Source organism: Epinephelus moara, chromosome 8 (assembly GCF_006386435.1).
Source record: "Epinephelus moara isolate mb chromosome 8, YSFRI_EMoa_1.0, whole genome shotgun sequence".
In the NCBI taxonomy this organism is placed as follows: domain Eukaryota; kingdom Metazoa; phylum Chordata; class Actinopteri; order Perciformes; family Serranidae; genus Epinephelus; species Epinephelus moara.
Genome location: NC_065513.1, coordinates 38085103 through 38098280, shown reverse-complemented (window position 1 = coordinate 38098280; position 13178 = coordinate 38085103). Strand labels below are relative to the sequence as shown.

The following is a 13178-nucleotide window of genomic DNA, read 5'->3' as shown; positions in this document are numbered from 1 at the left end:
GTTTTCTGCACCCTGGCTCACTGTCACACTGACATGACTAACTTGTAAAGGGTTGACCCATTAATTGGTTTGGCCAGTTAATCTTTGTGAATGTGTCTGAGTGTTGTTTTATACTTTAACATGTATTTATATTACTTATTTTGCTTAAATTAAATGCTCTAGTTTCAAACTAAAAGCCCTCCAGTGATTCCTACACAGTCCAGCTATAAACTAGGATTTATCTTTGTCTTCTTTTTTGTTTTATGAATATTAGAGAAAGTATTTTGAGTATTTGGAAAATACAAAATGACTCCACTCCAACGTATCTTGTTACAAATTACATGTGACTTTTTTACACCAGTAACTGGTAAAACCAGTTACAAAATATTTAAAAGTAACTGAAATTCATATTTCAAATACAAGCAACAGAAACCAGCCAGCTCTGATTATCATTTTTCATGGAGGCTTTATACACCAAGTTAAGGTAAGGTAATGTCACTGTGTACCTGAGAATCTCCAGTTGACTGTGAGGATTTTTTACGGTTGATTTTATGTTCAATAGAATATTTATTTGAGTATTTATCATTTCAACTTAGATGTTCAGTTCAACAGCTATACAGTCTCTAATAAAGATGGTTAATTTCCGAAAATGTCAAATTCGGAGGCGGGAGGGAGGGGAATGGAAGGTGTTGTTAGTGGTGACATTGGCAATCAGCTATCGTTTCTTGCTGCTCAAAGTTATCTTAATTATACTGGCCTTTCAAAATGCAGTTCAACCTCTAATTAGCGGGACACTTGAATAGAACGGAGCCATCTTTGAGGCTATTTGTGACACCTGTGCTTTTTCATTTTGAGACGTCTGCTGTAAAAAGAACTATTGTGCATTGTATTTTGGAAAAATAACGTCTCCAACAGAACACTTAAAATCAGATAGACTTAGCATGACCTCCCAGCATATGCTTATGAAGACAGCAGCTATCAAATGTGCTCCATTAATCATTTAGAGATCAGAAAATATAGAAAAATGCCCATTATATGCCATTGTTAATTTCTCAGGTGGGGACCAGTGAAGGATTATCTCATCTAATTATTTCTCAAACCCACTGTGGCATCTTCAAATCAGTCAAAACCATAAGATATTCAGTTCACTCTCATTTCTACACCATGATAGGGCAAAGAAAAGCAGCATATCCTCACATTGGAGAAGCTGGAACTGGAGACAGTTTGGTATGACTAAACACTTTAAATTGATGTTGTACAGACTTGGAACACAGTTTTGGTTTATGGTATGTTATCAGTGTGTGCAGCTGACTGAACAGACAATATCTAAAAACCTGCAGTACTCCTGCTTGGATTACATGTCTGACAAAGGGAATATCAAACAGGGATGGTGTTGTTTATCTTTAGTTGCTGCAGTACCTTGAGGTCAAAGTGAGCGATTTGTTTGGCGTGCAGGTAGAAGACTCCGTCCAGGATCTGCTTGAGGAACTGGGTGGCCTCCTCCTCGCTCAGCGACTCCTTCTCTGCCAGGAAATCGAAGAGCTCACCGCCGGCCACGCTGGACGAGGAGAGACAGAGACAGAGAGAGGGAGGGAGAGAATTAAAATGTGAGATCCCTCAGATGAGAGCCAGTCACAAATCCCTGCTTATCAGAGCTGAGCTGATGTAATCTAATCATCCCGGTGCATTAGAGCCCGACCAATTTACACATCCCAATAACGTTTTAACCAGTGCTGCTCTCGGTAAACTTCTATAATGAAAACCCTTCATTAAAGTCAACAAACTGGAGGATATGGGAAAAAGGAATATGCCCAAATGTTTGAGCTTAGTTTGTTTTATTGGAATATTTAAAGCTTTTCTCATGTTTTTGCACCATTATTTCATTTTAAAATAAGTAAGGATCTTGGAGGAATAATAATCAGGGTATGAAGAACATTAGCAGGAAGCAATAAATAAGCTCAAATGTGATCATTCACTGAATCATGAAAACATTTAGCAAATTAAAATCAACACCATTTGCCTGAGTGAACATAATTACAGCACAAAAACAGTGAAATATTGGGACTAAATCCCATCTGATCCATGAAGTTTAATGAAAAAGACTGACCCATTTCTGGCTAGTTTGGGGGCATGAACATTTTATCATACAAAACTGACTAATATTAATACAGTTTTTGGTGTCTTATTTAATCCTGTCAGAATCTAATATTGTTTCTTATAAAATCCCCTTTTAAAGCCTGTTACAGTAATATCAGTATCAGTACTCACTAACTACTACCAACATCTTACCTTACATTTTATCTATAGAAACCTAGATTATTTAATGAACTAGCACTTAAAGGTAGAGAAGAAAAAGTAGAGATAAGGAAATGAAGCAAGCAGAGGATTTATCACGGTCACAGTATGAGTGAAAGCCTGCCGCGAGGGGAAGTGTGACGATAAAGAGAGGAGAGAGGAAGAGTACAGATAACTGTAATTACAGCCATGTTTATCCAGTCGTTGAGTGTTCACTTACAATACACACACTGTACAAACACGTGCTTGTCTTGCCATATAAATAAATAAGAAATGTAAGTCACACTTTAATTACTTTCATTTTAGAAGCCAATTCTCCATGTTCAAAGTTACATCTATTCAATTATCATTTTATCGTCTTATATCATATGAAATGTAACTTTATTTTACAAAAATTACCACCAAACAACGCCTTATCAAATCCTACAAACACACACGTGCACAAACACACACACTACTCCACCCTTCAGGGAGGAAACACCAGACCAGCTGCACAGCTGGGACCTCCGCCTCCTCCTCCCACCAAACACACACTCTGTATCTCGAATGTTTATTTCATCATCTGCTTCAGCGGTTACCAGGGTGTTCACGCACAATCACAGACAGTAGAGAACATTTCAGCCCGATCACGTCACCTCTGCCTTATTTCACACGCGGCTGGTCAATGTTTAACGTCAAAGTTGACGACTGTCACTGTTGCGGTTGCGGTTGTATTTACCCAGGGTGCAGCGGGAGGAGGAGAAGATGTGGAGGACAAAGGGACACAACGTGAAGCCAAACATTTTTAGCATCCAACGTGTAACCTGTTGTTTTACCTGCTCAGGGCTGAAAGTGCTAGCATGATGTCATACTACCAGCTTTGAATGCTAATTGTGATGTGTGCAGAACATTTAACTGTCATCATCTAAATAAATAACCACTTCCTCCAGTAGATTACGTGTATTAGATTAAAGGAACCCTTCAACCCACAAATGATCATTTGTATGTCAATTGCTCTCCCTTTGATATCACTTCAGGAATTCAGGAAGAAAACTCTTGCATGCCTCCACTGTGAACGAACAATCCAAAAACTGATAAAATTCTTGATTACCTAAAGTCATAGGGGTTCGGTTTAACAACAGGTAAACTATATCAGAGCATCCATTTATCCAAGTCTCATTTATCCAGCTGTATACTTCTTCGTACTGACAGTTCTCACAAAGGAAGACAATCATGAGACATTCATGATCTTGTAATGACTTGACTGAAAGTTGTGACAGGGTCTGACACCACAACTTACAAACTGCCAGAGGCTGGAAGAAGTTATCTTTAGCGGTTTAAGGAATACTTCAGCGCCTGAATGATCATATGTCAGTTACTCACCCCATGTTACATTGAATTCAGGAAGAAAACCGGTGGATGAAGAATCCAAAACCAGAGAAAATTCTTGATGAATATAAGTCGTAGGGGTTTACGTTTAAATGCATGTGTTTGGGAAGTATGAAGCAAAAAACTGGATAAATGAGACTTGGATTATACTGCACGAGTTGTGTCAGAGTTCGTAAACAAATGTTTCGACATAGTTTTGATGTTAAACGTTAAATGCGAACCCATAAGGCTTCAATACACTGAGACTTTTCTCCGTTTTTGGATTCTTCGTCCACTGGAGGCATGCAAAAACAACGAAGTTTCTTCCTGAATTCAACACAACACAGGATGAGTAATCGACATACAGATGATCATTTGGGTGTTAGTGTATCCCTTTAACCACTGAAGACAAATTCTCCCAGCCTTTGGCAAGTTGTGGTGTCAGACCCTGTCACAACTCTCAGTCAAGTCCATAACAAGATTGTCTCAGGCACACACAAAAAAACAAGTTAATGGCTATCCCATCCCATGATTGTCTTCTTTTGTGTGAACTGTCAGAAGTCACAGAGTATTAATGGTATAAGCTTGGCATTAACACTGAGTCATCATCGCCTGCCTGCTCATGTAACTGAAACAGGATCACTCCCCCAACAAAACATGATCCCCTTTGGTTAGCTGTGGTTTCCTGAGTTTGTATTTGGCCCTTTCAGATCATCTTTGTTTTGCCCCTAGTGTGTGCAGTGTATCACGCACCGTTGGCACTAGTAGGCCCTGTAGGAAAAGCTCCCTTCATTTAAACGTTTCAATACATAGGGTTGTCCTGGCTCTAAAAACCATAAAGTACTGCAAAGAATAAATTGAAATAAAATAAAACAAAATAAAATAAAACAAAATAAAATAAAATAAAATAAAAATACTTAATTAATTAAATACAATAAAATAAAAAACTAAAATAATTAATTAATTAAATACAATTAAATACAACAAAATAAAATATAAATAAATTAAATCAAATGAAATTTAAAAAAAAATTAAAAAGAGCAAGTACCCATATCAGGTCAAAGAACTTGTGACATGTGGGTCAAGGATGTGACATGTAAATTTTCTGTCCCTTACTTTTGGCAAAAGCTATAAAAATACATTCGTCAAACCGACTGTGTGATGTCTGGGCATTTAATAAGTCTACAAGCTACACCTCCTGGGTTATATTTCATCTTCTACCCATGCCCCCGTCCATAGCACGTCTACACAAACGCAGCCTGACTGACATAACAATGAGAAACAACTCGTCATATGAGCTCCTCAGGGAGCAAATCCTATCAAATGGTTGTCAGTGGCTCAGAGTACATCTTTCTGGGAGTGTTTGACATGAATAAGTTTGGGGATCCATGGGCTAAATCACCGTGACAGGTCAGGAAAATAAACTGCAGCATCTCCACAGACAGCAGACCACAAGATATGTTATAAGATTATAGACCATTTAACATTTTTCAAATGCTGAAGCTTCCTTTGAACCAGTGTGACCAACTCTTTCCCCAATGACAGTAGCTAGCAGTAGCTCCAAGAGTTGCTAAAATGTGCCAGATGACACTATAAAAAAAGTCGTAACACATTCATCTGGGATAATGGAAGCATTTTACAACTTTGCAGAAAAATATCCTCAACAAAACATCTGAATGCAATAGGAGCGTTCTCTCTTCCAACCCAGAGAGTAAGCACGTCAATGTAACGATCCAAACTCCCACTGTGCGGTGAGCGGCGTCTCCTCCTGCCTGGCCCACACCCACTGACTAACTGCACGGTGGTGTTGCCAAAAATATCATGATCTCAACACATATTGATTCTGAAAATTTGAAGCAGTTTAAAATGCTCTTTTTCTTATTGTACATGTTTACTACAGTCCTGCTACAACCAAGAAAAGTTGTTGTTCTCATGGTTTAGCCTTTAAAAATTGTATATCCATCAATGCCAATTTTCCACCTTGGTGTTAAAATGATATCGAATACAATTATTTTCAAGGGATAGACTGCGCTGTTAGCAGAGGAGCCATGGACGGCGATTACTCTGAGCATCATGCATGGGAATGAACAATGTTGGAGCCAAAATGTAGTTTTGTTTGTCTATTCTATCCTTATCTTAACAAGGTAAATATAAATATACACATGCAGATATCAAACTGAACACAGGGTGGAGCATTCATGTGTGAAGTGTATATAGATGAGCTCCAGGTAATGGGAATCAGGTGTGTGGAACGGTAAGCAAACAGTTTTTGACGGTGTTACGGAAGCATGTCAATAAGCATGAAGTATCGGCGTGGAAAACTTAATTTGCTGAATGGAATAATGTTTTATTTCTAACCCAGAACACGTGACCAGAACACGTTCACCCGTTCACCCCTCAGTGGCTTGTTTAGACACTTGTGGAGGTGTGTCACTTTCAAAATGGCTTCTCATTGTAATCCATTGCTGTCACCCAACTGTGCTCACTACCAAGCATATAAAATGTTTCCTTGACTCCTGTCCACCCTTTTGCACCCTGACAAAGAACTTAAGCAAGGTTTATGCTACTGCGTACCTACGACACAGAGGGCTTTGCGGAGGCGTTGCGTCCCTCTGCTACTGATGCAGAGACACGACGTGCACCTCCAAAAAATTTTAACCACGCGTCGAGGCAACGCAGACCACAAGAGCTATGATTGGTCCTTCAAACTACATCATTTCCGGCATTTTGCAATGTTTCACTTCCTGCTGCAGCGTCACATATTCGCCCGTAGTCTGCCTCAAGCCATTCAGCGCAGTCGCCTCTCTCTTTGTCGTCACCGTAACATTTGTAATAAGAGCATTTGTTGTTCAATGTCGATCATTTCAAGCTCCAGCAACAGTCTTTCTCTCTTGGTCGCCATCTTCACTGTGACTAGAGCAAAGCCGGAAGATAAACAATGAACGAGCAATGACCATAGACGTCACAGAGTCTAGGTAGGTATATAACCAACAGGATGCAGTACTATGATAGGCACACAGCAACTGCAACACAAGACAGACTTGTGCTACACTTTAACAAACCATGCTACAACCCCATTTCCCGTGTTGCAAAAAAATACCTTAGTAACACAAAACCCTTTATTGAAAAACTTGACACAATTGAACAATGCAGCGTCGAAGTGAGCAATACCATCAGGGAGAGCAAAGCTTGAAATGTGTGGGATACAGTGTGTGCTGTGGAGGTGTTATGTGGACGAAGCCAAACAACAGACAGGACGGATGCCAGCTGGAAGAGAGTGAGGGAGAGCTAATGGGCCAGTCTTATACAGGCGTTAGGGTCCATGCAGATCAGGAAGACACATCACTGACAAGTCGACAAAGAGAGACGTTCGGGTCTGGCTACCCCATAAAACAGCTGTGATAACTGGGACCACCCCACCTAGAGATCCCCAGCTGATGTTGCCCAACCAGTCATGAGCTGTTTCTACAATCTTTACGACCTCTGATGATGTCTAAGAACTGTAATTCTGGACAAATCTGACACAAGATCCTAAATGATTAAATAGTTTACAGAATACAACACAAAGCAGTCTGTTACTCAGTGAAATTAAATTTTGTTCATTCCCGTAAACCTTTACTCAGGGAGAAGTGGCTGCTCTTTACAACAGCTATTGGTTATAATGACTTGCTTTAAAAAAAAAAGGGACCTCGGCAGTAATTGGAATTTTCTCAGCCACATTTGTAGGACATTATATGGAGATGGGACCAGTTCTTTGAAACTTAGCCTAATCAGAAGCAAGGAGCCTTTTAATGGCTTCAATTCAGGACAAATGTGACATGAAAATATTGACGCAAGGTCATAAATGATCAACTAACTTAGGGAATAGAATACAAAGTGTTTCGTTGCTCAGTGAAATTTGTCTTGTTCCTGTTAACCTTTAAAGAGAGGGAGAAGTGGCTCAGCACAGTTGCTCTTTACAGCAGCTATTGGTTATAATGAGTTGCTTTAAAAGGAGAGCGTAGCAGTAATTGGACTTTTCGCAGCCACTCTTTCTCAGACGTTTGAAATCCAGCTCTCCATCGTGCGAGTTTATTCTGCCCGCACAAAGACAAGCTGATTTGTTTAACTCAAGAGAAAAGATGATCGATGGATCCTTCATAGTAGGTTAAATGACAAAGTTTCAGCAGTGGCGCTATCAGACACTGAAAACTGGGCGCTCTTAAGCAGGTATCTTAAACTGGATTCATTTACATACATCACACATCACAGCTATTTTGATTTCTGTGGTATTAATGGGTAATACCATGAATTAATTTATGATAATTAATGGAGGTGACACTGTAGGTTAGTGTCACCTGCTCTTACAGGGTACCCATTATGCTCTTTCTCAGGTTCATATTTGTTTGTAGGTTTCTACTAGAACATTTTTACATTTTTTAATAGTCGAAAAATACTTTGCTTTTTTTATACACTCTGTTTTAGCACCTGGCTCTTAAAGCCCCCCTCCCCCCCAGAAAAAAGCCCAGTCTGCTCTAAACATTTCTAGGTCTTCTGCAACACCGTTCTGAGGGTCTCTGCACCATCATCGCAGCTGGGAAAATTATTTAGTGGAGTAAAGTGGCCCTTCATACTGTGCAAAATCTCCAATGAAAGCTTTTAGGCCAAAATCGTCAAACTGGACTTGTTCCAGCAGGAATATGGTTCGAAATCAGGGAGAAATCAACAACAGCAGTTGAGATTTCATGTTACCCTGACGTTAGCCTGTGGCTACATGTAGCAGTGTATGTACTGTATAAAAAACACTTGCAGTAAGGGCCCCGACACACCAAGCTGACGGTCAATGTCGGGCTGTCGGTGAGCGTCTGTCACCCTAGTTTGGGTGGTGTAACACGCACCGTTGGCACCAGTTGGCCCTTGTTGGCTTTTTTTAGCCAATTCAGCATGTTGAATTGGTGTCTGACTGGCAGTTTAGCTCAGTGCACGAGAAGATAAACAGAAGTAAAGAAAGCAAACCATCGTATCAAAACAAATTTGATATATTAGGTAAGATTATTTTCTAGCTATTGAGCGCTTTGGCAGATCGTCATTGTTTGTGTTACTGTTCACTAGTGAAACGTAAACATCGGTTTTAGTTGTTAAAGTGTTAACTGGCTCACTAGCATCTTGAATCCGTCCTGTCAGTCTTTCGATTTTACTTCGATTCATTCAGACTATCGCTGCCTGCTGGTATGGAGAGTTATTTCTACCCTCGTCGGCTGTACGCTCTGTGATGTGTTTGCTAGCAACAAGCAACGCGAGACTACGCAACAGTCAGCCTTTGCTTACACTAGTTCTCTAATGTCGGTTTGGTCGTGCCTGAAGAAGATGACCATATAAAGAAATCAGTCACAATTTGATTTCATCTTGTAGCAAAAGTTGTGCAAATCACATCAGCTCAAAAGCCTTTTGTGGGAAAGTGGTTCCAACTATGGACGGGGTCGTAATTATTCGGACAGGGCATTGTAAATATAACCTCAAACATTACTATGCAACTGAATAGCATATTTCCATCCACAAATGTATTCAGATAGCTGATAAGAGAGGTGATATTAAATGGAAATGGGACCAGTTTTTTATATTTTTACTATTTGAAAATGAGATTTAAAACCACATGAAGTTGTGCATTGGTCTAATCAGGAGCAGGGAGAGTTCATGTAGACGTCTTTTGGAACAAGAGCACTTGTTTAATGTTTTGGGAAAGAGGAAACTATATATATAAATGTCTGAGAGAAAGAAAACAACTTGGTGTTGATGTTTGTTTATAAAGAACCTGGCTATTTTGACTTTAAATGTAAATTCTGTGTTGTCTAAAACATCATTAAAACAGCTCAATAATAATAAATACGATTGTTTCTGTGCTGTGCAAAGCTTATGACATTAATCGAAGGTTGTTACGTGCTAATTTTTACTCTGATTTTAAAAATCACCCTCTGAAGCATTTAATCAAGCCTCACAAACATGGAGATGTTGCCGTGGTGACCTGCTCTACCACTTCATTGAGTTGGAAATGAGCCATGGACTTATTATTCATACACGCGCTGTGCTGTAGGCCCGGACTGGTTTTATACTGGTGATTCCTTCCTTGTTATTCAATCGCAAGCGATCACTGGTCAGGAATGTTGTCCGGCAGCTGCAGTCCTTAACTTTACACTCATTACTGCTGGCTGTAAGGTGACCTACTAATTTGAGGTGTACCCTGATCTGCTTTCATGCCTATTTGTTCTGAGCAAGCGTGTCGGCGAGTAATTGTAGTGTAAACGTGAATGATGTTACAGTGTTTGGAGTTCCACCTAACCTGGTAAAACTGGTCCAGCTGGTGCTTTGTGAGCTTTGTGCCACACGACACCACGGACAGGTTACAGCTACAGGCAGAGTTTATAAACAGCCTACTCTGAATACATTAATCACCATCTGACATTTATTTTAGTTTTGAAAAAGAACTCAAAAACAAGACACAGCAAAATTAGTGCGTATATACATTTATTTAAACGTGGGAAAGCCTAGTAATAATAGGCAATAGACTGCGTTTCCATTGCCAGTAGATGAGTACACCAATTTAACTGGTGTGTCATGTTTGGTGTTTGACGAGCTAAAAAGTCAAAGCAGCATGGAGGCCAGTGAAAATGTTACAGTGGTCTCTTTTACTTTCTCAATCTCTCTTTCAAATAGGGTGCTGACGAATTTGGAACAATATGGAAGCTTTGCTGGGGCGGAGGCGGGCAGATTTTGTGGGCTATGTGGGCTATGATCACTTTGAAATTTCATACTTTGAAGACCACAATAGTTAAAAATGTCTAGATTATATCATTGATTCTGATAATATTTCATAAAGCCTGTCTTGAATCAGGCAAAATGATGGCAACACGTCTTGTTTTGTCAAAATGTGGTCAATGTTTTCAAATCCTTTGAAGCAAGTCATGGATTTTTCCCCCCCATCACATTCTAGGACTCTTACCTCACCATTTTGTAAAGGTTTCAATGTAATCATTTAAAAACAAAAATCTCAATTTGCCCAGTTATGACGGGCACAGAGGAATAAAAGACGAGGCCACTCACAGCTCCAGGATCAGGATGACCTCCGCCTTGTTTTCAAAGACCTCATGAAGCGTGATGATGTTGGGGTGCTGGATCTCCTTCAGGATGTTCACCTCGCGCTCGATGTCATCCCTCGTCACCCCCCGTCGGCTCGACTTGCTGCGCCGCTTCTTGATGGATTTGGCGGCGTACTCCACACCCGTGATCCTGTGCCGACATCTTCTGACCACGGCAAACTGGCCGCTAGTGAGGGGAATAGGGGAAGAGATTGTCAAAAGGTGTCATCCAGCCTTGAAACATTAATATGAGTACCTCTAAAGCTCAGTCATGAACACCATTACATTTGTTTGACCCATACAGCAGAGATGCTGTTTTAATCAGAGCCAGTCTTTATGCTAAGCTAAACTAACTGGCTGCTGGCTAAAGATGCATATTTACCTTATAGATATAAGAGTGGTCCATTATCTCATCAAACTCTCAGCAAGAAAGCAAACAAGTGCATTTTTTAAGATGTCTAGCTCATCATCATAAACAAATAAGACCAGTGCCAACGTGAAAATAACGATGCAATATATATATAGAAACCAGAATCTGATGACAAATATTAAGAGGACAGCAGACAATACAACTGACAACATGAACAATAAACAAAAGACAGATGTGTATTGGAAACAGATCAGAGTGAACTAATCAATCAGCTACAAGGACACTCTAATGCTCAAGTGTTAAATTCCCTCAGGGTTCATCATTGTTCGCGAATACACAGACAGAAAATGACTTCAGGCTGTAGCTGTATCAGTTTCAGTGTGGTAAACACAGACGTCTGAGCCAAAAGGAGTGGGCGGGATAATCAGGCATTAAAACGGTTGATCAGAAACAGCTTTAATTATTAACTGGCTGATGCATCATGGCCGAATCAGCCTTGAAGCAGAAATAGCAATGAAAACTGAATAAAGACACAAGTGTGTCTTCAGATCCAAATCAGGGGGATGCCAGGTCAACCTGTGGAGGTGTTTCAGAGACTTACTGCGATATTAAAACCCCCAAAATGAAACAATGATTAAAATGGATTATATCTATGTATATTTTCCTCTTTTTATCCCCGAATCTGTCTCTAATTACAGACGGAGCACCGAGCCAAGCAAGCCTCACTGTCTGCAGTGGAAAGTGAGGGTATTCCTGCATCCCTGTACGTTACAAAAACACACCTGCCTCCACCCACAGCAACCCCTCATCATCAGTTTGACAACAGTGTGTAAATTATATCCAGGCAGCGCAGCCCTCACTGTCAGCAGCACGCTGATAAGAATCACAGCTCAGCACAACATCAACACAGCTGACAAACATCCAAGCAGTAACCCTACGCCCCACACACTCAACTGTTTAGAAAGCAAAAACCTTTCCTGCTTATATGAAATTCAATATTTACTACAGTTCAGTTGCATAAAAGCATGTTAGTCTGAGAATATTACACTTTTGTACAGTAAGAAATAAACCTAGATATAAAGAGGTTTCATATTAAGTTTTCAGATAGCCTGGGTTTATAACTCAACTGTTCAAACTGCCATACCTCTTAATAAACTCTGATTTTGGCAGGACTGAGCACTTATGGTTATGTTTATGTGATATATTGGCAGCAGAAGCACCTGCATGTCCAATATAATTTAAAAACTTACTTGAAAGTGTGTTTGATTTCTATGATGTTAACAAAATCAAACTTTAACAGACTTTCTGTGTAAACTCTTTGCAAATTCTTTGGACTTGAAACGAGGAGCTGAAGCAATTAAAGTTGTTTGCTCAATCAGGAGATCAACAGAAATATCATTTGCAACAATTCTGATCATTTTGAGACATTTTTAAACTAAAAATTCAGTGGTTCCAGCTCAGAAATTTTAATTTCCTGTTTTTTCTTCATCTTCTCTGATATTTAAAAAATGTGGCTTTTAGACTGTCGGTGGAAAAAACAAGCAATTATGAAGATGTTATCTTGGCCTTTTGGAAACTGAGGGGGGCACTTTTCATTTCTGACATTTTTTAGACTCATGAAGCGGTAATATGACAAAAATGTTCCCCTCTGGGATATAAACAGCTGTAGCAACAAATGCATGTCTTTGTCTAATTTTGAACAAAATTATCAGATCCTAGAGAGAAATATTTCATCATTCATTTTAGGGTCCTTCCATATACTACAGTGTTAACAGGCTGCAGCATACATGCTCATAGTTAAGTGGATATTAAAAAAAAAATCTGTGTTTCAGCCTGAAGTGCACACATAAGCACTTTCACTGTCAAAGCAATCCAAGTGTGGCGAGCCTGTGTGACATTTTAGCGTGACAAATTACTCGATGTATGAACAACACAGGAGCTGTTATGGAAATTCCACCATCATGTTGCCATGCAGCATTGTTATTGAACGCTGCTATCTGACTGGATAACGCTGACTCCACTGTCACTCGACCAACAGCGCCAGAAAAATCACTCGGGGATGCAAGGACACTTGG

The 13178-nt window shown here is 39.8% G+C and overlaps 1 protein-coding gene across 2 annotated transcripts in view; it reads right to left on the bottom strand.

Annotated features, from left to right (window-relative positions):
* Positions 1-13178, bottom strand: part of dapk1 (death-associated protein kinase 1) — a 119101-nt gene that overhangs the window by 66155 nt on the left and 39768 nt on the right. For both annotated transcript variants that reach the window (XM_050051809.1, XM_050051810.1), the window contains exons 3-4: positions 10699-10920; positions 1399-1537 (exon numbers count right to left, since the gene is read on the bottom strand). In XM_050051809.1, the coding sequence (XP_049907766.1) occupies positions 1399-1537; positions 10699-10920 (361 nt within the window). The remainder of the gene's footprint in view (positions 1-1398; positions 1538-10698; positions 10921-13178) is intronic.